Raw genomic sequence first — 23,580 nt, 5'->3', positions numbered from 1 at the left:
ACGGCCTGTATTACCCTACAGCCATTACCTGGCTTGCCAGGTTGGCAAGCAATTTGTTCCCTCAATTTGTATCTGGTGTTTCTCAAATATAAGACAACCAGAGCTCAAAGAAGCTGTAAGTTCTCAACAATGCAGTAATCCCAGCCACAGGCAGCTTAGGAAAAAACCAAGCCATGCGGAACTCCAAACACCTCTGGGGAACTAAACACTCGAGCTGGGGAACAAAATGCGCAAACTTGCCTTCAGCAAAGGAGAAACTGCATAGCAAGTCACATTTCCCAGAATTAGGAACTACTATATACAATGAACACCAGGCAAAGACAAGTCACAGGCTGTACTAGCCTTTAATTCACCACCTGAAGAGCTTGTTCACAAGCAGCAGGGAGAAAAAAAAGTGCATTCTTCAGTTTTGTAGTCACTGCTAAACACTGGTTATGTCATCAGGACAGTGCTTTTATTTTCTTCCCAGGATGAGGCTTAGGAGCAGACCGTTTGTATTAGCCTCCATTAATTACATGCATGAAGATCACAAACACAAAGATGGCAAATATCACGATCCTCACAGGCGTGGGTATCAAACTTTGAGCGGTCTCCTCCTGTGCTACGTCCGCTCGGTTCTCCCCGTTTTCCAGCATCGGTGTCTCTTTTTCCACTTCAGCTGTCTTCATGTTCTTCCAAGCTGGTGATTGCCTCCTCTCTTTCTTTGGCCTTTTCCTGCTGGATCTATGAGGGAAAATAAAAAGTTGTTTCAGGTAACCTGAATTCCCATTGCTGACCTTACAGAGCCAACATCTCTTATCTTTTAGACACAGAAACCTACCAATAAGTGAGAAAGGAATCTTGCAATTAGGGCAGAATAAAGAAATAAGCAAAAAACAAACCACAAAGCAAATCTTCTGGTTATAAACCAACGATCTTCTGCAATTAACCCAAGTACCACCTTTGGGCAACCGGCACAGAGGGATAACCCAGTGCTGCTCCACTCTCATACTGGACACCTCTTCTACCCAAGGCAAGGTGTCTGGATGCCGCATGCAAGGAATTGGCAAGAACGGCGTTCTGGGACTTGCCTGCTATTTGCTGCTGTAGAATTGATAGCAAAGTAGCACTAAAAGCACGCTGTTCTGGTTGGCCTCTAGCTGAAGCAAGATCTACAGGTCAGGACCCCTTTTGATTCATGTACTCCCATGCAAGAAAAAACCCCACTTTCATGATTTTCTGACAGCAGCAGGAGACAGTCTCCCAGGGTTTTCTCTTCTGTCCACGCAAAACTCTGAAGAATAGAAGTGTACTTTTACAAAGCTGTAAAAAGGAGCTCAAACCTGAAAGAGACTCTAAGGAGTCTGCAGAGACAACCCTGCTTTCAGTATCTAAGCAGTAAATTGTAAAGAGGCCACCCACATTTACAACCTACCTGAAGTTCATCCATTAAAGGAAGTGACCCTCTTCCCCCCACACACCAATTGTTAATATCTCACTTCAACACACTCTTGAAACAGGTTTATTGCAATGATGTCCCATCAGCCAGACAGTGCCTTTATAAGAAACCAGTTTTTCTGAACATCAAAAAGTGCTGTTACAAGTCTGCACAAGCATCATTTTTGCTCAGATGCGGAGAAGGGCAGAAGTTGCTGGATGGCCTGGCAGATTCAGTAGCGCCACGCAGTTTCTTTGCTGTTATAAACACACGGCAGTGAGCTCACAGGAATCCCAAGTGAAACTCAAATGTTGCCCTTAAGGCGCTCTTCAACTTCAGAAAGTCTTTATCTAGTTCCAGAGATTTCTCTGCTAAAGCTTTCTTTCTAAGCAAGAGTGTCTACAAACCCTGTGCTTTCAAAGATGGTAATCTGCAGACAACCATGAGGCAACTTCTCCAAAATGGGAAAACAAGCCAAAGGAAAGGTGGTCGATGACAAGAGGAAAAGACAGGTTAAGCACACAGTACCTGAGTCCTCCGGGAGGCAAAGAATCAGAAAAGCAAGTTTCACCTTGGTCATCATCGTCAGTTCCATCGCTAGATATTGCACTCGTCTGATCAAAAAAGAAAGTATGGCAAGAGATTCAATGAGCGGAATGCATAAGCTTTTCATTTCTAGCAAGCAAAGCTACCAAACAAGCTGCAGATTACTGGAGCAAGGCCGCCTTAATTTCAAGGGGGAGGATGCTTCATCTTTTGAGGTCCTGGCGTTATCCGAACAGGACTAACGAGAAAGTGTAAATGCATGTCAATGATCACAGGAGTCTAATGGGGATGGTGCCCAGATATAAGAAACACCATGTTACTTCTTGATGAGAAGTGATTCAGTGAATGGAAACTGCCTTGAAATAATCTCATTTAAAGTGGATTGTTCTTCAGCGGATAGCAAAAAACCCCAAACCCACACTTTGGGAAGTACTTAAAATCACCAAAAGATTAGGTTAAAATAAAGGCTGGTTGCCTGCGGTCTACTCTAAGATGGATGCCTCTGGAATATTAACTGGTGTTCAGTATATCATTGTACTCTTGTCCACCATCTTCTCATCCTGCTCGAAAAAGAAATACTACTTTAAACTGATTTATTGCACAAGTCAGTGAGTAATGCACAATAAATGGTATTTTGCCTCTGGACGCATCATCTAATCGCAGCAGCTCAAACAAACTCATCTGCATGCAAGGAAAACAGTGCTATAATCCACCTCCCTGTTACATGAATGGTCCAAGGCCTCACTCAGGACCAGAGTCCCATTGTGCTGGGTGCCACCAAGGGACAGAAATCTTGTGCCAAAGCAATTGATGGCCATGCCCCGCAAAGATTTAGCCACCCTCTTTAACATTATGCAATAGGGCCCATTTCCAGGGCTGAAGCCTAAGTCCTGTACTTTTCAACAGATAAATTACACTTAACATGACACACGTAAGTGCTTGGGCAAAAAGATCCACTCAGTCTCCCGTTTCAAGATGATCCACGGCTGAATTTCAAATGCTAAGTGGAATTTATCCTACATCAAAAACTTCTCCTAAATATTCTCTTCAAAAGGGAATACCATCTTCTTTAAGATAGCCATCTTCTAGCCTTTGCTGAGAAGGAAGTGGAATGCCTTGAGGGGAACATCTGGCTACCCCGCCAGAATTCCTCTGGTATGAGCAAGCTCATTTGCTCAGAGTTGACTCAGAATCCTTACACTGCACTGTGAAGTGCACGTTAGATAAATTCAGATAAGATGGAAGATTTCTAAGCTTAAGACTAAGACCAAGGGATGTGCTTCTGTACTGCTGTGTCAGTAAGTGAAATGAGATTCCATGACTCTTCGTACCGTTCGGATGGGGCGGGAGTCTGAGGGTTGTACCTTGGAAGTGTTTTGTGCCCAGGGGACGTGCGGAGAGGTGACTATTGTAAGTTAACAATGCCATAATACCCTTTTCCTGCAAACAGCCGTGAGACTGCCGTGGGGACTGCTGCCAGCTGATCTCTCTTGTCCCTGCGTCTGGTCTATTGGCAATTCATCCTCCGGCAATATTTGTTCTACCTGTTTATATTTCAAGATAAACTCATTAATGCAGGCTGTGGGCACCTAATTAAAGCCTCTCATCGTGAGTTACCACAAAGTCCTGAATGCCATATAACACAGACTGTGTCCCATTATTCGTACTGATTTAAATTAGAAACTTCTTACAATTTTTCCACGTGTGACAAGTCTACACATACAGTTACAATGCAAAGTTGATTTAAATGTAACTAAAAGCCTGAAATAATTTACATTCCATAAGTGAGGAGCAAAGCAATCCTCAAGATAGCTTGTACTTTACACTTATTAGTCATCTGATATGCACTCTCTTCTTCATTAGCAATCCTTTATCTAATTCTTTTATATTTAAAAATCTAACATCTGCGAGAGAGATGGCCCATCATAAAGTGGCACCAATTTTCATTTGTTAGCCACTAGTTTCACAGTTATTCTTACAACTATATCTAGTACACATAGATCATCCAAACAGACGGAGTACAAGTAAGCCCAGTTTAATGTTCTGTTGCCACAAATGTACCTGGCTTCCTTTAAAAGTCATTGCTAGAAAGTCATAATTAGGAGACAGCAAATCATGATCAAAGTCCGATTTAAGTTCACTTCCAGATTTAGGGATTGCTATGTGCAAAGGCCTAACAAAACTAATGTATAACAAGTACAAATACTTTCCTCTGCTATTATCTCAGCAAGACTGTAATCTGTATCAGGCAACAGCAGCTTCATACGATATTCAGACATTTCCAGGTGTGAAGACTATAAAGAAAAGAGAAAGCAGCAAGATGGACTGAGGAAACACCAATGACTTTCATTATGGTACTAAGGGTCAATACATTTTCCAATAGCATAACAAGAAAGTACTTCTTCAGTGAAGCAGCTAGAGAAGAACTGCGAGTTTAACAAATACTCACTCCTCTTACAAAACAAAGCTCAAGAAAGCGGAAGGCAGGCCACAGAAGGATGCTATAATTAACGGATTGGAGGTAATTGCTGCATTTGTCATGAGCTAATACAAAGCACATCAGTTTATATCAACTTCCAGTTTCCTTCATTTAGCTGTAGATACATAAGATATTCATGCATTAGCAGATTCCTTACTTCAGTATAGCCAGAGGCACAGGCTGCTGTCACTTTGAAGTCTTTTGTTTCAAAGGTTACTCCAGTGCTTCTGTCTGAATGAGGAGAAAAGGGGGGAAAAAGGGCCTTAAAATACCTGCAAATTAGCCTAAGATATCTATACCAGGTTGCATAATTTGATACTTTAAGAAAACTACAGTTCAGGACATCTTTACAAATCACATTGCTTAATTATCCTCTTGTGCATTCACTGGAGCATTCTTTGCTTACAGACGTGGTTTGTGTGCACGTTGAAATGGCTCGCCATCAACCAAGCAGCATCCAGGGAGGCACCTACATAAGGTGGTTCCAGAAACAGAGGGACTGCAAACAAAGCCAGCAGCAAGAAACAGAGCTGCGTATCGAAACACATTTGAGTCTCTAAGCTAAAGGAGTGGTTAAGAGCCCATTCATCTGTTGGGGGTCACATACCAAAACCAAGTGAACAGTCACTTATCCAGTCCCACAGCTCAGCACAGTAGAACCAGTAAATAATCTTTTCCTTTAAATCATTTTCAATCACTATACAAAGGAGCTGTGTTTGAACCAGCTCTGCTTTTGTTATGACAGCTGCTATACTGTCAGATTAGTCCAATACACAGCTGTTGGCTTAGTGTTTTTTCAAAACATGTCTAAACCGCTCAGGATTTTGGAACTTTTTTTTTTAAACAGCAACAGAAATCACCCCACCAAGCTAATTGCTTAAACAAAGCTGGATATTAATTACAGTCTGTAGAATAAATGGGAAGTTTGGCTTCATCTTTGAAGAGAACTTCAAAGGACATAACAATAAAGAAAAGGTGGGGACAAAACAGCTTTTAGTACTAAGGAACTCCCCAAAAGGCTTTTTGAGATCAAAACACAGAATGTTCTACTTGAGTAAAAAGAGTAATAGCCCTTTCAGATCAGATTTTTTCCAAATATTATAAGACCTCTGAAATGGTCCCCCCACTTCATTCTCTTTATTCCGCCTCCTTTATCTGTTCATCCAGAATGCTTCTGCAGCAGGATTTGGTTTTCTTTCCATACAACTCCCTGCTGTAGCCTTCATTTAGTTTATGCTTTCAGTGCTGAAGGTATTGCATTCAGGTACGTCAGTCTAAAAGAAGCACATACATACCGATTAAATACAGGCAGGGAATGCTACCCAACTCAAAGGCAGATTGCCCGTGTTTATTTGACTTATCATAAAAGGGAAAAGGCATGTAAAATTCACAAATCAAAGATCAGCTTTGTTGGGGCCGTACAAATACAATAGGTTATTTTCGGCAATGCTCCTGCAGCACATTTCCATATATATTACACAGAGTAAATGAATCATTTGTAGCACAGAAATATTGTGCATGACTGCATGCAACAGCTGCTCTTGTGCATTGGTCTCTGTGACCCGATTTTGATTACAACATTTGCCATCCCGATTAGGGGGATGGGGTGGAAATAAAAAACTCCAGAGATCAGAGACTGTTTATTTTAAGGAGCAAAATTGCCTAAAGCCACACCTCATTTGCTTCCCCTTAAAAGGATGGAGGCTTCAGATCCGCTCTTTAATGCCTTCCTAGATTGTTTTCTGGAACAATACTCTTTCCTCACTCTACACTAGTAAAGTGAAGCAATTGGGACAAGATAAAATGAAACGACCTCAGTGACATTCACAGTCTTTGTTTCTATTTCTGTGAGCCACAAATAGATACCTGTCTCAGAGGACACCAAATCCAAGTCATAGGTATAGACAAACATCACCAGCAAATACTCAGATGAAAGGTGGTTTAGAAAGATGAGGTTTTATATAAACAGAGCCCCTTCAGCATCAGCACTCCCTTCATTAGAGCCTCACCAAATATTGGCAATTTTCCCATTTAATTTCTCAACATCTCTTCATGAAAGTCAGCAGGAAGCCTCGGGAGCAGCCCAGGGAGGCTGGCAGGCGAGGCTGCATCACAGCAGGGAAGCTGTTCACCCCCTGGCACCGGTTCAGGGACCTCTATTTATCAGCCGACAAAATATGGGAGGAAAGAAGAAAGATGGGCACTGCCCCCCACAGATCACGGCAGGAACAGACCACTGAGACTCCAGGAGATCATGTCGCAGTCCATATTTACTATACCTACCTTCACATCTCATTTTTCTCTGGTGAGACTAAAGACAAATAAAAATCATGTAACACAGTACATTTGACTTCCACAAGAAGTTCTGTCCCACTGGTGTCATTCTTCCACAAAATAATTAGACCTTACCAACCTTAATCACATAATCACTCTCTAAAAGACCATTTCAGCTCCCAGTGCTCACAAGTTTGCCCTGACCAGCAGGGAAAGTCCATCACCACCGCTGCAGCTCCACTCCGATGGCCCACAGACCTCAGCTGTGCCCACACCAGCTCACAGGTGGGGACGTTTATCCAAAATAAAAGGACATTTATCCAAAATAAAAGGTTCCAGCATTTCAGAGGAAGCCACTTACCTCCTCACATGATCAGCTGGAGTCCTGATGGCTAATTAAAGCAGTGAGAAAGGGTGCTGGAACAGTGTCTTTTCCCTCACCCTGCTGTTTGGTGTTATTCTGATGTCATGACTTCCCATGGCAACCAGCAGTGAAGTCAATCGGAAAGAAATTTCACTGAGATGGAGAAAATCCTTCTCCTGGAAGAGCAAAAGTTGGAAATGCCATCAGTATCATGAGCTTAAATATAACAGTTACATCTCATACAGTTTAAACAAGCTTATCTGAGAAAGAGCTAACCCTCATCTCTTACAGGAGAAAAATTGGAAAGAGACAACCAACAATTTCTTGGAAAAATCCAAGGTGATGTATCAATAGGCAAAAGCAAAATAAATACTAGATTTTTTTTGTTGTTTCGGGTTTGGGTTTTTTTTGGAGTGACAAAAAGAAATACCATACTGTGGATGAGGGAGAGGTAAGCCTGTATGACACCACAAGGGATCCGGAACACGAGCTGGTTCCAGAGCCACAGCTACTGGGATCCCCTGCCTGGCTGGCAAGGGCCAGGTGCAGTAGCAACGCAGAGGAACACAAGAGAGCATCAAAAATAATTAAGAAACTAGAAAGATTGATTAAGGTGGCGAGGTGAAGCAAGGTGAGAATGTACAGTAGGGACAGGATGACTGTAAATAAGTTCTTTCAGACTAATTACACTATAAAAACAGTCTTTCCAAAAAAAGAGCAAGATACCTTATGCTTGAAACCTTTAAGGAATAAGCCTGATTCCTGAAGATCACACGAGAGAGAAGATGTTTGCACCATCATACTCTCAGACACGGTTAGCTGATGGCATAAAATCACAGCAATGCTGTATACTTACTCATTTTAAAACATTAAAAGACAGGAAATAGAGCGTGGAAAGCCATTTTGAAGCACTCCCTCAGCTGCGTAGTACCCAAGCTCGCTGGAGCTAGCTCGTATTAGAAGAGTTTGAAGTGATGAAATCCTTAGGAAGAGGTACTTTCTGCAGAATTCATTACAGGTCCTTTTACCCTGAAACAGACAGATGTAATCTCTAAACAGAAAAAAAGCATTTACTAAGCACTAGGCATTAAGGAGTACACACATGGAGAAGCCTTTTCATTGCAACTACATTTTTAAATACCAAGTAGATACTCAATAACTTTAATTTTCTATTGTATGAAGTTATCCTGTTCAGTCAGCATTGAGTGCTTCAGTAAAGACCTCAGCTGAGAGAACAGCAGCTCCAGAACCCTCCTTGTTTCACAAATGTGTGTGTGAAATACACACACAAGACCCAGGTATTTTGGCATCACATTTGGTATTTAGATCAAGACAAATGTTAATCATGAAGCCACAAATATCTTCCTCAGGAAATTCTCATTAAACAATTGTCATCTTTTGGAAAAAAAAAAACAAACCAAAAACAAACCTAGTTGTCCCATCAAAGGAAAAAAACCATTTAACAGCAACCTGAAGGGCTTTTTAGCAAAAAAATAAAAAAAGAGGGGGTTAAATATTAAATAGTAACAGAACACTGAGAAGACAAACACTCACATTCTACAAGTTATCCTTTTAAAGGGTTCCAGTCACTTGCTTTAAGCCCATCCATCCCTTCCCACGGGGCAGTTAAATCCCAAACCAATTACACACCCATTTTAATTAGTAGCCACATAGCAAACACATGTAACATTTATTCAAACTTCCAGAGTGAGGTTTAAACATATCCTGATGTCACCTTATGAATGGCTTTAACATTGCACAGTTCAGGATATAAACTTCCAGATATGAGGTCATTTTTTGCCCAGCCGTTTTTCCTTAATTAAAATTGTATCAGTGAAGGCAGTGCAGGACAATAAAGACTCAATTTCTCTTTCTTCTAGTCTGGTGCTATTTTTCAACATAAAGGTAATCTTTGTGGCAACAGAAGCTCAAAGCATCATTCCTATGTGCTATTATATAGCAATGAAGTTCAGAAGAAAAGCTAGTCAAGACAAAAGCCATTCAATGCAAAGATCAAGACTACAGGAACTCAGGTGTACGCAACCCATCATCTGCCAAACAGGCTGAAGCAGTTAAAGTTAATGACCACTTAGAAGCTTTATCCATCCTGCAGATTAGACTTTGCCTTTATTGTTCCTTCCAAATGTAAAGTAGTTTAAAATAACAAAGCGCATGTCTGCTTCAAAGCTAGAGCTACTTCTGGAAAAAAGGCTGGAAAAAAGGCAGGAAAAAAGTTATGTACAGAGCACTGTGTGTTATGTTTAATTCTAAAAAAGTATCTAATTTAGCTACTGCTCAGGTTTCTTAGCAAAAAGAAAGGCACCACTTACTTCATGTAGCATCGCAGTAGACAGGCATCGTCACCCAGGACTGTTTAAAAGCTGTGCTCCAGTTACCAGTGGTTCAGTTCTGTTTATCCTCTCAAAGCCTGTTGCCAGAGTTCCCGCTGAGTCTCTGCAACGCAAGCGCCAGAAGACAAAAACATTCCTAAAATCTTACTTGGATCGGCGAGAGGCTCCCAGCTGATGGCGTCCCTCCGGATCACCGCAGCGTCCCCCGGGACCGAGCCCCGCTCGCATTGCCCACGCACGCTGGGGTCATGGCTGTCTATTGAAAAGACTGGGCATCTCCCAATGGTATCAAAGCAGTTGAACTCTACCAACTTGAAAAATTATCCCATCTAAAATCGTTTTCCTACACTGTCGTGGGGAGGAGCACCTGCAGTTGGAAAAAAAATCCTAGTGAAATATGTGTCACCCAGATTTTCTTCACTTATGCCCCTAACAGCAGCACTGAGGCATTTTTACTGTTTTCCCCCTGCAATTGGAGTTATTTTCTGTCACTAATCTCTTTGCTACATTTTATAAAGAAGACAGGCTTTTAAAGCTACCCAAATTGGCAAAGCACCGGCAGGGCTGGGACACGGCCTCGGTGCCACCTCCAGTTCGCTGCGCACCCGACTCGGAGGGGACAGCCGCCCTCGGAGCAGGCCGGGGCACCCCGCTTCTCCGAACCTCCCCCGCTCCCTCCCCCGCACCCTTCGCCCCTCTCCCCCCGCCTCCAGCACCCGCTCGGTTTAAGCAGGGTGAAGCGCAGAAGCGTTTCGGTTTCGTTAATTCGGGGCGAGGGCCCGCCCGGCCTGCAGCACCCCGGGAGGCCGCGGGCACCTCAGCCCACCCAGAGCAAGAGCCAGAGCCGCCAAGGGGCCGCTGGAGCTCTGCCCTCACCGCCAGGCCTGCGGCCCCGCCACCCCGCAGCTTCCCAGCCCGGCGCCCCCCGGGGTCCCCCGAGGGCCGCCCCGCTCTGCCCTCAGCGGGTAAAAGGGAACCCCACCGGGTGCCGTGACCCCGACGTGATTCGAACACGCAGCCTTCTGATCTGGAGTCAGACGCGCTACCGTTGCGCCACGAGGTCTCGACAGCGACCACTCCGGCCTGCCTGCAAGAGCCTGCGCAGACCCCGCGCATGCGCGCACCGCCGGACACCCCCCCCGCCCCGCCCCGCCCCGCCGCCGCGCAGCTTCAACGGGCTTCAACGGGCCCCGACGGGCCGGTCCCCGGGGCTCTGGGCCGGTCCCCGGGGCTGGGCTGGGCTCTCCCCTCCCCGGCCCGGCCCCGGTGGCGGCGGAGCAGGCCGCAGCCCCTCACGCCAGGCCGCCTAACGGCTTTCAAGCCGCCCGCCCGCCCCGGTCGGCCACGCCCCCCGTGGGCTGTACCACCGCCTGGGGAGGGGTTGCCCCGCGGCGCCGGGCAGGGTCCCCCTGCGCCCTCGCGGCCCGGGGTGGGACCCCCCCACCCCCGCCACCCCTGGTCTGTCCCAGCCCCCGCACCCCCGGATTTAAAGGGGCCCAGCCCCGAGAGAGGGAGCCTTCTTACGTGCGCTGAGTTGGGCCGGGCGGCCGTCCTCAGCTGGAGCGCTGCCCACGGCCGGCAGCGGTGAAGCGGTGTATCTGTTGCTGTTACACCGCAGGACGCTCTTGCTGCCTATTTCCGTGTGCATCTGTTAGAGTTCATATAATTTTGACTGCCCTTGCGAGTGTCACCTTTTTTTGTACCTGCGGGACTTGGGAACCCATCCCAGCAGCCGCTGTTTTAAATAAAGCTGCCGCCACTGGATTTTACTGCAGCTTCTGCTTTGCACCTGCTCTGCGCGTGTGTAGCCGAGCGACTGCAGCGCGCCTCTCCAGCCGCACGCAGGCCTTGGTGGGAAGAGAGCGGGGTTAGGGGAGTCCGTCTCCCCCCACCTCTGCCCGTCCCCCACCGCAGCTGCACCAAACCCACCTCCCCTTCTGCTCCCACTGCGGGTCAGGGCCACAAGCAGCACGCACGAAATGAAACCCGTCTCTCGCAGGGGTATCGTAAAGCTGGTTTATTACAGCAGCTGCCGTAGCTGCTTCCCCGCCTGCTGCGACAGTCGGGCCAGGAAAGTGCTCGCTCCAAGTGCAGACGGAGAGACGTACAAACGACCCGCCACAGCGCGCTGCTTCCGAAAGCAGGGCCGTGGCAGTCCCGAATATTAACCAGCAGGAGACAGATCAATAGGTGAGTCTCTCAGTGCAAACCGCAGTCATGATATGCATCTATAATTTATAGTACAATCTTGTAAACTAGATATCTTACAGCAGAAGCCATCGGGCTCAGTGTATTTACAGCTCCAGGATACCTGGCAAGCGTTAAAAGGGAACGGTCTCCATCGTCTCCGCTCGGCAGAGGTTTGCTGATCCCTTCCCACGGTGCTCCCTGAGGACACGGCGCTGGCTGGGATGCTCCTGCACCCAGGAGCTGCCCGGCATTTGTGCCCCCGAGGAGGGCAGGGAGCAGCTGGGGAAATGCCCCCGTGGGCCGGATCCTGCCGCAGGGCTGCCGGGAAGGGGTAACATCCCAGGAGACGATGGGCGTTTTAAGAAAACCCTCCAGGAAAGCGATGCTCTGCCCCAGCTCCCTTCCCTTGCTGAATTACCCAGCCAGTGTTGCTCATTAGCATGTAGCCTGATAATTACTCAGACAAATGTGTTTTTCCATCTGACTTCAAAAGCCTTTGGCTGCGAGTCTTGCTGATACCCCAGGAATGAAAGGCATTGTTGTGGGGCTGATTTATGGTTTAAGTACCACTGTGCTCTTACCCGCATTGATAGCATTTCCAAACCCTGGTAATTTGTATTACGGGGTCTTTTGAAGAACCAGCTCAGAAAAGGAGGAAGCTTGTCATATACCAAAAACCCTGATCTCCAAACATCTATAAAATCCATAGTCTAAAAATTCTTACAAAGATTTTCTCTAGCATAGGAAATACAATAGAAAGTAATCTGCTCTGTGCATAGATACGTGCTCTTATTTACAAATGCCACATTTATTTTCTCAAACGTACAGTATGGTACGGGAGAGGCCGCCTGCCTTGCTGGAGATGCTCATTTACCATCCGCCAGCGTGCAAGGCTGACCTGGTCTTCTGTCTCTCCAAAGTAGAGAAAAAGTCATTTACTGGCATCATGAAAACAGACTAAAAATAGCCGGTTTCTATGGCTACTGGGGCTGGGAAACTCCTGAGGAACATGTCTGGGTAGGTCCCTTCATGATGAAACCCAGACAGTGGGATAAAAGAAAAGGAAAATAAAAAGAGGTTTAATGCTTTGATACTCGTTAGGCAACATTAGGGAGATGCTGCGAGGACGGTTCATTGCCTTTCCCTCTGCTTGGTTGTTGCACACTTCTGTAGTGATGGATCCAGGTTTATTAGGGGGGAATTAGGCAAATTTATTGGACCGAGCAAAACCCCAAAGCAAACACTTAAATATAAGCAGGGCTTTGTTGAGTCAGGGCTTCCTTAGCCTGTGCCCGCTGTAAGCCTGTCTTTGCCTCCTCGTGCTTGTTGTTTACGTGCTTTTGCATAGGGATGGGGCTGAGACACATTGAGGAGAAATCTGGGAGCACTGGCGTCCAGTCCAAGCTCATCTCCATATAATTACTATTTTTGTAGACACCTCAGCGTACAAACTGCCTCTCTGGATTTATACCAGAAGGTTGAATTGGACCCGTATCTTTACACTTGTAATAAACTCCAGAGCAGTGATTAATCCCTGGTGGTTTAAGTCCATGAGTGCATTGCTCGTGTGGTCACCACACGTTACAGGAGGACTGTGCAAAAATAAAGTTACATTCAAGAAATACCCTTTGTGTTTCACCAACTTTCTTTTTTTTGGCCCGAAGATAAATCCGAAGGTCCTCGCCAAGGACAGCACTGGGGCTGCAAACCCTGATTTGGGGAGGCTGTGCTGCTGTGCAAAAATAGGAACAGAACAAGGTCAGCGTTTTCCCAAAACAACGTGTGCTTCCCTGTGCCCACCTGGAGCTGCCTGAAACTGCCTGTACTTTGTCCTCAGAGTAACCTTCTGAAAAACGTGGTGTTTTGGGGCAGCCACAAAGACCGGTTGTTTTTTGAACTATGGGAAGACGAACGCAGGGGGAGGCGAGCGGGCATGGGCCGGGAGGATCGAGACTGACCGTGAACTGCAGATTTTATCGGGCTGCCCGGGGTATTGCTCTGCGCGATCCCCCAGCACTCGCTAGCGGGAGGGCAGTGGGTCAGCACGGGAATGTCGAGCAGCTGGAAGAAAATCCTGCCCACGCGAGGGGGAAAGGGCAGCTTTGACCAGGTGATCTCTGTAAAAAAAAAGCAGTTTTCTCTTGGTCACCACCTGGGATGCAGGAATTGCCCTGCCTGTAGCAAACACAGCACTCGTCTAAAGTCCAGTGCGCTGTCAAGACGATGCGTGCAGGGCGTTTGGGTGGAAGCCATCTGTCCTGCTGCAGAGCGTTTGCCTCGGGATCCCCGGGGTTATTTTTCTGGTCCTTTTTCACATCTCCAGCAAAACCTTTACGAACATATTTGTTAGAAGATGAGAGTTCAAGCTGCAGCTTTTTTTCTTGGCTTGCCTCCTCCAATTTGTGCGCATACCCTTCCACCTCACTGCACAAACATTTCTTCATCTCAAACCGGCGCAGCGCAAGCTCCCCTGGCAGGACCACCTCCGTCTCCAGCCCGTCTGCCGAGGGAGGTCTGCCGATGGAGGCTGCGCCCCGCGCCCCCGCACACACATGTTTTGGTCCCCAACCCGGCTATTGTCATGCAAATAAACATCTGTAGGCTCCCTGGCTCCCAAATAAGCCAATATTTACAAAGGGGCTATGCTGCCTATCTTGGAAGTGAGCCTGAGGCGATGCTTTGGTTATTTTGATCATTAAAACTGATTTTTCCCAACGCTTCAGCATCAGCTCCAGACACTGAACCCTTGGTACAGGCAGCTCCTCGTTTCAGGCGATGTCACTTCTCCATCCCCAGGGCTGGTGTGCGGGTGTCGCTGGCTGCTGCCGCCTTCTCTCCAGCCCTTTGGCACTGGTGGCAAAGCTCGGGGTGCACGGGAAGGGGCTGAGCCGCAGGACGTCCCCCCCAAAGCCCCGGCGGGGACCCGGCCAGGGCAGGCACCGGCTGCAGCCCACAACGAGAGGGGCCTCCCTCCTCCATGCATCCCACCATCCGCTTCGAGGGAAGCTGGATGCTTTCCTTAGTGTAATAGGATTAAAGAGGGATTATTGCTGGTGGGAACAAATGCATCTTTTGGGAGCACCACTCTCCTCTTCCTGAGGAGGGAGGTGGAGGCTCTCGCCATAAACCCTGGGAGCCCACAGTACAGATAAGGCTTGTGTCCTAACGGGGGCTTTGCAGAGAGCCCAGCTGTACGCTGAGCCGGCTCTGTAACGGAGAGGACGAGTTCCATGTCGCACACGTCTGCTTTACCCCAAGGATGCCCGCGAGCAGCCAGGACACAGGTGATTTTGCAGCCTCAGCTTCGAGCTCACTGCTCAGCCGTGGGGGTCCCCGCACCTCCTTTCCTCTCTCCAGAGGATGGAAAAGCCTCGGAAAAGCACTTGGAAACCACCGGACGGACAACTCCAGCTTACAGCTCATTGCCACCAACATTAGTAAGATTTATCTACTACAGTCTCGCTCAGGTCCCGTTGCTTCTGGAGCGGAGAAGCGAAAGCCAGGTGGAAGAGTCAAAGGCAGGGTGCCTGTCACTTTGGTGGGCAAGAGGAAATCCTGAACAATAAGCAAACTCTTAGTTTATAAAAATGCCAGGGGCTGTGCAAACGTGTGGGAGAGAGAAAGAGAGAGAGAGTGTTTGTACTGTGACAGGAGCTGTCAACGTCCCAGCCTTTGCAGTCTCAGAAGCATACGCTGCCCTAGTAAAATGCTGCCACTGGAAAGAGAGAGAAAAAAACCTGTTTGCTTTTGCCCACTGTGAATTTGCCGGTGGAAGCTGGCTGGGCGGCGCGGGGGGCGAGCGGCACGGGGGGCGAGCGGCGCGGGGGGCGAGCGGTGCGGGGCTCAGCCCTTGGCAGGTTTGCTACAGCAAAGCGCCGGGCTGGAGTCTGGTGGGAAACTGTGTGCAGATGAAAGGACCTTCAGCCATAAATCTAGAGGTCAAGTCATTATGACGGGGGAATCAAAAAGCACCACAAGCCATTTATGAACACAATAGAGGTCAATCTAGGAGCAAACCATTTTGCTCGGAGCCATGGTGGAAAACATATTGTTGATGTGAGAGCTACATCCATCCAGGGAGGTGGGAAGTTCGTTTTAAAAATAACTGTAGCTCAAGTGCTTTAACTGCGTTCAGACTGCACTTGGTTCATTTCTTGTCTTTTGAAATGCACATAACATGGGTGTGGGTGAGTGTCTGCCTGTCTCAATCGTACGTGCTACATTCATTAAACACCTGGATTGGGAACCCCTCACTGGAAACAGGAATATTCGAGACACAGGGAAGACCTGAACAGGCACAGAGCTGCCGCACACGTCCAGCGTGCAGCGAGTCCCGAAGGTGTGCGGTGTGCGTGTGCACGGCGTGTGCAGTGCGTGCATAGGGTGTGCACCATGTACAGCATGTGCATAAGGTGAGCACAGCGTGTGCTGGGTGTGCACCGTGTACCGCATGCACAGTGCAAGCACAGCGTGTGCACTGCGTGTGCATCACGTACAACTCGTGCACAGCATGCACAGTGCAAGCACAGCGTGAGCACGGTGTGTTTCCACCAGAGCTCCCAGCTCATCCCAGACCAGCCTGGGGGATGCCCACCACAACCGTGAGCCCCTGAAGCACCGTCCCCTCATGCACCAGCCGCATCTCCAGGGCTGGTCTCAGTGCAATGCTGAGCCTCCACGTAGACACAAGATCTCGGGGTGGCCATTAGCTGCACATCTTTAACTGCCAAACCACAATGGATCTGTAATCCAAGAGGTTTAGCAGCACAGGTTACCTGGTGATGAACTGGGCCAAACCCCTGCCGCCCCACGGCAATAATTTAGCTTCTGTAAAGTCTGACTGAGTGAAGCTGCCTGTGATTTTCCCCTAAACCTTTGCTTCTGACGATCTCCCTGGAGCACGCACCCACTGCCACAACAGCCCCAGCTCTCCAGGCTGCGCTGACAAGGGTGATCCCTGCTCGGATCATCATTACCAGGGACCCAGCTTGTGTGCCCCCAGGAATGGGGCACCTTCAACCAAGCCAAAACATGGGTGCATCAGCATTAACCTCAGCCACCCTTGGTGCCTAGGCAAAGCAGTGACTCGTGCACTGCCTAAGGAAAGGGTTGATGCAGCCCAGAGGTCCCAGAGGAGACCCTACAGCCTGCCCCGAACCTCCTGACCCCGGGGTCTGACACATGGAGACCACGCGCAGTCCATGCCCCCGTGCCTGGGCCTGGCTGGCTGCCACCTCCGAGCCGGCTCCAGCAGCGCATCCCGCACCAGTCAGCTGCTTCCCACAGCAGCCCGGACAACAGGCACCCAGCAGAGAGGATTTAAAGCTCCTTAGCTGCACCTCGTGTTATTGGTGCTCCTGGCCAGGCTTTTGTGCTAAATCCTTTGGATAAGAAAATAAAATAATAGCCGTGTTGGTTCTGGATGTTGGCTGAGCCAACAAATCTCCTCCAAAGGGGAGCTGTCAGTGGCACATACAGCTCTGTTTGCCCAGTGGTCTGGGAGCTCTGGGCAGACCCTGGAAAGGTCGAGCCAGTTGATCACAGGGGGAGGATTTGTTCTCCGAGTGTGCTGGTCCCCTGCAGCGGGGGCTTCTCGGGGGTGTCAATCTGCACAGGCCAATACCTGCCCGCACCGATGGGCAGCGGGCACGGCTGCCCCGAGCATTTACCCTTTCCTCGGGGCTGTCCCCGCTGCTCTCCAGCACAGCCTGCAAACAGGAGCACCGGAGCCATTGCAGCTGCTGGTGCCTGAAATGGGATCTCGAATGCCGGGTGCATTCAGGGATGGGGAACCGGGCACCAAAACCCCAGCAGCGGTCCCCAAACCTCCAGTGCCTCCGGGAAGGCACAGCACGCAGGGAGCTCCCGTATGGCTTCAGCGGTGGGTGGGAAGGACGCACAGACAGGGTGGAGGAGCGAGTGGGGCCGTGGGGACAGCCACGCGATGCAAGGCAGATGCGTGACCGCCATGGGAGCAGACGGTGGCAGGAGCAGGACTAACCTGGGGGTCAGACTCCCCAGGGTCAGGGGGTCTTCATACGGAGAAGGGAAGCGCTGTATGGAAGAATATAAGGATTTCTGCTCCAGAGGACACATTTGTGCTAGAAATGTCCCCAGAGTGAATCTCAGGTGTCCGGAGCTCAGGGATTTTGACCCGTTTGCCAAACAAGAACAGGCTCCCACTGAGCATCATGGCTCAGATGTGCAGGGGGTGGGGGGCAGGCACCGAGGTGTCCCCCCACCCACGGCGTGGGAGCTCTCGATCTGCACCAGTCGCACAGGGAGCAGCGTCCGAGCAGGGTCAGTGCGTCTGGTGCCTCCGAAACGCTCTGGTGTGCTGCACCGCGGAACCAGGCAGGGCAGAGGCACGGAGAATGGCTTCTTGGAGTCACAGACATTTGCTTGAGCCAGACTTTAAAAAAAAAAAAAAAAGCAACAAACCCCAAACCAGCTTGCTTTTACGTTCAGCCAGTTCTGCAGCAGCAGGACAACTTACCAGCCAGGGCCAGCCTCTCCGGCACTACGACTCCAGGAAGGACAAGGTCTGGCCCCGGCTTTTGAAAACCCCTTCAGGGTCTGTCTGTTGAGACTTGGTGGAGCAAGGGCAGATCAGCTCACTCAGGAGGGAAATCTCTACCCCGCTGGCACACAGGGTCCCTCTGACACCGGCTGCTTTGGTCCTGAGGGCTCAGCGCCCGGCTGGGCTGGGGGTCCAGGCAGAATTGCTGCAGCACCTGGATAACGTCCGCAGCATCTGCTTCTGCCTCTCAGCAAGGTCATTCCAGTGCTTTGGCTCTCCCCTGGCCGCACAAGTATCTGGGAAGAGGGAGGGGAGAGAAAATGAGCGAAGCTGCAGGATCAGTGTGTTAGAGCAGATAAACCAGCTCCCTCCACGCTCTTCCCAGCCCGCTGCTGCTATCAACGAGGAAAACTATTGCTCAGCCCCAGGCTCCCCTTCCCCTGCCAAGCACCACCCCAGGCACACCAGCTCAGCCGAGCAGCCCCCCAGCCTCCTGAGGCACCCCCAGACAGCGCAGGCAGAGGGTGATGCCCGGGAGGAGCTGGTCCTTGGGGAGGCAAGAAGAAAGGAGGCAGCACACATCCCCACAGCAGTCGTAGCAAACATCCCCATGGCAGTCGCAGCATACCGATGGGAAGGGGACGGAGTCCCGAGGCATGGCTCGGCAGGGCACACACACGAGTCTGCCCCTCACACCGCTGTCTCCTGCTCTGCGCTGGACTCCTCTTTCTTCCTCTTCATCTTGCAGAAGCCATGGAGCCCACAGAAGCAAGCAAAGGTGAACTGGGGCATCACCTGGAGCCGGAGAGGCGTGGAAGCACCCCCGGGAGACCTGGATGGGGACAGGGAGAGGAGTCAGGGCAGCTCCTGCAGATGCATGGGGGATGCATGGGCAGGACAAATCCCCAAAATCACAAAACTGGAACATCACCCTGCACCAGTGCACATCTCCCTTCCCCCTCCTTCCCCACATCCAAGGCCCCCAGCCACGCACTCCCAAATTCCCCACCCAGCGAGAGACGAGGAGATTAAAACTCCCCCCCAGCCCCTCTCCTCAAAAGCAGTGAACAATCGGGACAGACGTGGGGACAGCTTGCAGCGCCTAATGCATATGCGAGGGCCCGGGAGGTGAGGTGCCCTGGGAGCACCCCGGCGCAGAGGCAGCACCAGCGGTTACGGCACAATGAGGCACAGCTGAGAGCAGAGTTCACTCTCTTTGTGTCCGTTTTCAACAGATAAAATAATGCCCCAAAGCACAGCCCACATTGTGGCCCAACAGCTGCAAAATGTAATTATGCAAATGAAACGCTGGGTTTTTTTTTTAAATAGATAACAAATACTCGCAGAAATACTATCTGAAGCAAACCTTCATTTTCTTCCTACTTTAATATTTAGCTTTTGTACAGTTTGCAGATATCCAGCTCTAACTCTGCCCCAGAAGAGGCAGTGCCGGTGCTCAAAGGGAGCCGTGCCCAGCCCACGCAGCGCCACACTGCCCAGCCAGTCACATCCTCACCACCACAACTGTGCCGTCCTCCAGCCGTGCAGAGAGCAGAGGGACCGCAGCACCCACAGCATGGTCACTGCCTGGGGCTCCCTGCAGAGCCTGGACTCGGCATGTGCTCCCTGTCAGCACCAGCACAGACAGGGAACATCTCAGGGCCTCAGTTTACCCATCTGTGAAATGGACACGATGCTTGAGCTGTTGGAGGACCAAGTGGAAATCTCAGTGTAGGAGCTACTGTCACCTCCTGAAGCTCATGGCCACTGACAGTAGCGAGCAAAGAGTGACCCCCCCAACAGCCGGGCACTGCTGAGAGCCCCCAGCCCGCTGCTGGCAGCCCGCAACCCTGGCAGAGTTTGGAGCAGTCCTAATTCACAGCAGGGACAGCTGGGAGAAAATCAACCACAGGGAAAAAAGACAAAGCAGGTGGGGCCCACGGTCCCCCATCTCCACATGCTCTTCACCAGCAGTGATGTTGCACTTTCCCACTTTCCCGCTTTCCAAGGGGCCCCGCTGCAGCACAAAGTGAACGGCAGCAGCGAGCGGCATCCCATTTAATTCACTTCTGCCACTGCCCCCCTCCCCAGCCATCTGGGTACCTGTGTAGTAGCTCCCAAATTAAATAAGGCTACCTCTGGAGCTCACAAATAATGACAACAGGCTTTTTAATGAGTCTCCCGTTCTGAATGGCTTCTCAGCATAGCGGCAGGTCTCCGCGTCTCTCTTTGTGCTGCTGCTTTTTGTTACCAGCCTAAGAATGGGATTTTGGAGGGAATGGCTGGTGTGGAGGGGCTGCGCGGGGGCCAGCCCGCTGGGGTGGGGGGCCGCTCACCTCCCGGCCCCTGCGCCCTCCCGGCTTTGCACAGCTTCAGCTGGAGCGGAGCAAAGCCACTGCCAGCGGGGAAGGGACGATTGGCAGGGAGAAGCCTTTGGGAGCCGGCACCCTGCTTTGGCACGCTGGGTCTGACCCGGCACTGCCAAACCCAGATTTGACAAACGCCACCCTCGCCCGCGCAGGGCTCCCAGCCTCCCGCCCAGTGCCGTCCCCGCTGTTTAACACCCTGCATTAACCAGGCAAACACGGCTGCACCAGACCTCCCAGGCAGCCTGGGCTGAGCAGCCCTCGCTCCCCATGGGTGCCCGTCCCCGCTGTCCCGTGCCACCCCACGTTCCCGGCCCGGCTGTTCCCCCTTGCAGACACAAAGCCGCCCCAAGCGCCTGGGCGGTCCGGCTGGGACCCCAGCATCCATTAGGGACCTATTGATATATTTAGAGGAGCTTGTAACGCGGAGGCTTTTCAGGCTGACCCTCTGCCTCCCATTCAGGCAGCAGACAATGATGAATGAGCCCCAGAGAATAGAAGCAGCCCAGCTGAGGCTGACGCTCCTGTTCTTCTTGAAAAGGTAGAAAAAGGATCCTGAAGGAGCAAGGAATAATTAAAAAATAAATGAACTGGCTTGGGCAGTGATGACAGAAGCCCCGCTTGATGTGCAAGGGCTGGGCATGCTTCACAGACCCGTGCTGCCCTTTCTATTCAAGGGAGAAGATCCGTTGGATAAAACTCCACTGCAGCAGAGAAAATGCGAGGAGCATTAAAAATGTAAAGCTAGAGAATTCTCTTTAGTCAACTGCATAACCCCGGGCCGTGTTTGTCACTGTCACAGTGATGAATTGGGAGCTGTCTGAAATCAGCATGCTCACTTTAATAATGTCACTTTCCCTGAGCCCTAAAAAATGTCTTTCTGAACCAGCTGGACAGAGTCTATTCCTTAGCCCAGCAATTACCCATTTCCCTGGGCAGCTCGCGGCAGCACGGCTGGCAGCCGAAACAGGACAGCTTCAGGAGGGGAGGGCCTGGGCAGGGAGAGCCGGGGGTGCAGGCAGGGGTGCAGACAGGGGTGCAGACAGGGGTCGGGAGCGAGAGCCGGAGATGCTGCCTTGGGCACCAGCTCAGCCCAGCCGTGCTGCAGCGATGGGCTGGGGCTGCCAGGTGACACCAGTGGCCACCGGCCCCGGGAAGGCGTCCTCAAGCACTGGGAGCTTTCATTTCGGCTGATTTTCTTACTCTGCCCCAGCTTTTCTGGTTCTGAGAAACGCCGTTGAATTAACTTTTAGCTACTTGGTTGGAAAAAACAACATTAAGTTTTGCATTTTAAACCCTGAATTTCAAAGCTGCCTTTTTCCACCAGCATGTCGTTTTTTTCCTGGGAAATGGGATCATTTGCAATGGAAATTGGTCCCATATTTTTGCAGGGAGCCAAATGGAATTAAATAATTTGTAATGAAATGTAGAAAAGTTCCCAGAAATTCCATTTCATTTGCCTTTCATGGTAGCTAGTCCGTCCACCTCTACAGCCAAGATTTTCAGGAGTGGCTGATGATTTGGGGGTAACCAGCCTGATTTTCTAAAATCCACTGAGCAGACACCCTTGGAAAAGCCCCCGGAGAAGCGCCTGGGGCCGCAGCCCTGTGCTCACGGGACTCGCAGAGACTTTCTTCTGCAGCATGGCAGCTCCGTGCAACACCGACGCTCCCTGCATGGGGGGAGCCTCGCCTGGGACTTCGGGTCCTTTCTTTTTTGAGCATCAGAGATGCAGGTCCCACATCCCCGGGGCTCGCTGCCGGGGCAGCCTGTCCCCGAGGGGACACAACCCCTTTCCCACACTCCCTGTCCCCCTCTTCCTCACAGCCACAGGATCCATCCAATTTAGCTATTTTTCAGCCAAGCTTTCAAACCCATTATTTCCTAGGGTTGCTTCCCCCCCCCGCCCAAACCTTGGACATTTTGCTGCTTACAACCAGACCTAAGATAAAACCAACTTCAAAGCAGCTTCTATAATGAGCAGCAGTGCATTAGAAACCCAATAACAGAGGAGACGAGACCAGGATAAAACTAACCTGAAAAGAAGCACCATCCCTTTAAGGAGAGATAATGAATGGCGAAGCTGTTGCTTGGCATGTTTGCAGAGAATCGCTAATTAAAACATCGCTTCTGTAAAGTATGCTGATCCCATTGATTCTTCCCCCCACACAGTTAATTTGCTGCTAGGAAGGCAAAGTCGCAAGGGTCCTCATTATAAAAATTTCACTGGCTGCAGCTAATGGTTGTAATTAATAGGTGCAATAAATTTCAAATGGGCAGCCAGGGTGTTCATTAGCTGTGGGCTGACTCAGCACCAGTGGCCTCACCAGTTACTAAATAACCCATTTCCAAGCAGACGGGAGGAGGAAGGTGCTCTGTGGCACAACCGGCGCATCTGTAATTCCCTGCCAAGAGCAGAGCTGAATAAATAATTCCCAGCAAGTCCTGGATTTGTCTCTTTTTGTCCCATTGGTGAATTGTCTGTGCAAACCTCCTCCACCTCTCAGCCAGCTAACTGGGGGCAGGCTTTCTCAAAAGCGCTGGCACAGGCAAGTGACCTGGATTTCATGTGGGATCAGCACTCGAGGAACTGAACCCTCTGGTGCAAAGGGCTGGTAAATACCCAACGATAATATCACATAGCCAGGCACGGATCAAACCCCGGGGAAGCTGTTCATGCAAAGCACAGACCCAGTGGGTCTGCCTGCTGGAGACGTGGGCTGCAGCGTGGTTTTTAACGCCCTGGTCCTTCTCTGGGCATCCCACACAAGGGCCGAGCTTTAAAATCTCCCTGGGCTCCCACTGAGCATCATCCCCTCCGTAGGAGGTCCCAGTGCCGGAGCCCCCTGTGTGCATCAACCCTCCCGGGGGCCGGGGGCTGCTGGCGAGGCGCTGGGCGTCCCGCTGTGTCCCGTAAGGGCTGGGTGCCGTCACAGCTTTGATTAAAAACCCCAGCTTTTCAGTTCATTATCATCTGGCTGTAATTAAAATATTAATAACTGGCACTCTCTCCCTGAGTTATCTCCTGGGATCAGCATGCATGGGGCCGAGCAACCCAGCAAGAAGCTGGTGC

General features: G+C 50.2%; 2 protein-coding genes and 1 non-coding gene across 9 annotated transcripts in view; all 3 read right to left on the bottom strand.

Annotated features, from left to right (window-relative positions):
• Positions 1-293: 293 nt before the first annotated feature.
• Positions 294-10,532, bottom strand: LOC148055268 (uncharacterized). Of its 3 annotated transcripts, XM_087762361.1 has the most exons (10): positions 10,414-10,532; positions 9,411-9,798; positions 7,937-8,109; positions 7,078-7,256; positions 5,550-5,716; positions 4,600-4,673; positions 4,170-4,257; positions 3,397-3,503; positions 1,946-2,031; positions 294-723 (listed from the first exon to the last, which is right to left on the bottom strand). In XM_087762361.1, exons 5-10 carry the CDS (start codon positions 5,572-5,574, stop codon positions 498-500), a joined length of 606 nt encoding a protein of 201 aa, XP_087618487.1. In that variant the 5' UTR covers positions 5,575-5,716; positions 7,078-7,256; positions 7,937-8,109; positions 9,411-9,798; positions 10,414-10,532; the 3' UTR covers positions 294-497. The 3 variants fall into 3 exon arrangements, 1 of the variants encoding a protein (XP_087618487.1); XR_015705768.1 differs by lacking the exons at positions 3,397-3,503; positions 4,170-4,257 and adding an exon at positions 1,071-1,273 and having other exon boundaries at positions 594-723; positions 4,600-5,716; XR_015705769.1 differs by lacking the exons at positions 294-723; positions 1,946-2,031; positions 3,397-3,503; positions 5,550-5,716 and having other exon boundaries at positions 4,122-4,673.
• TRNAW-CCA (transfer RNA tryptophan (anticodon CCA)) lies at positions 10,423-10,494 on the bottom strand. The gene has a single exon. It is a non-coding gene; the product is annotated as a tRNA-Trp (tRNA).
• Positions 10,533-11,433: 901 nt separating the features above from the next.
• Positions 11,434-23,580, bottom strand: part of BLACAT1 (BLACAT1 overlapping LEMD1 locus) — a 35,883-nt gene continuing 23,736 nt past the window's right edge. For 4 of the 5 annotated variants that reach the window (XM_087762350.1, XM_087762352.1, XM_087762351.1 and 1 more), the window contains exons 2-3: positions 18,770-18,973; positions 11,434-18,437 (exon numbers count right to left, since the gene is read on the bottom strand). In XM_087762350.1, coding sequence (XP_087618476.1) covers positions 18,832-18,933 — 102 coding nt within the window. In that variant the 5' untranslated portion in view covers positions 18,934-18,973 and the 3' untranslated portion in view covers positions 11,434-18,437; positions 18,770-18,831. Of the gene's footprint in view, positions 18,438-18,769; positions 18,974-22,543; positions 22,660-23,580 lie in introns of those variants that run through there. The other variant, XM_087762349.1, reaches the window with a different exon arrangement.

This window comes from Nipponia nippon, unplaced genomic scaffold (assembly GCF_047370975.1).
Source record: "Nipponia nippon isolate SJK-2023a ecotype South Korea unplaced genomic scaffold, ASM4737097v1 scaffold_25, whole genome shotgun sequence".
Taxonomy (NCBI): domain Eukaryota; kingdom Metazoa; phylum Chordata; class Aves; order Pelecaniformes; family Threskiornithidae; genus Nipponia; species Nipponia nippon.
The sequence above is the reverse complement of the archived record's forward strand: the minus strand, read 5'-3'. Positions and strand labels throughout refer to the sequence as shown.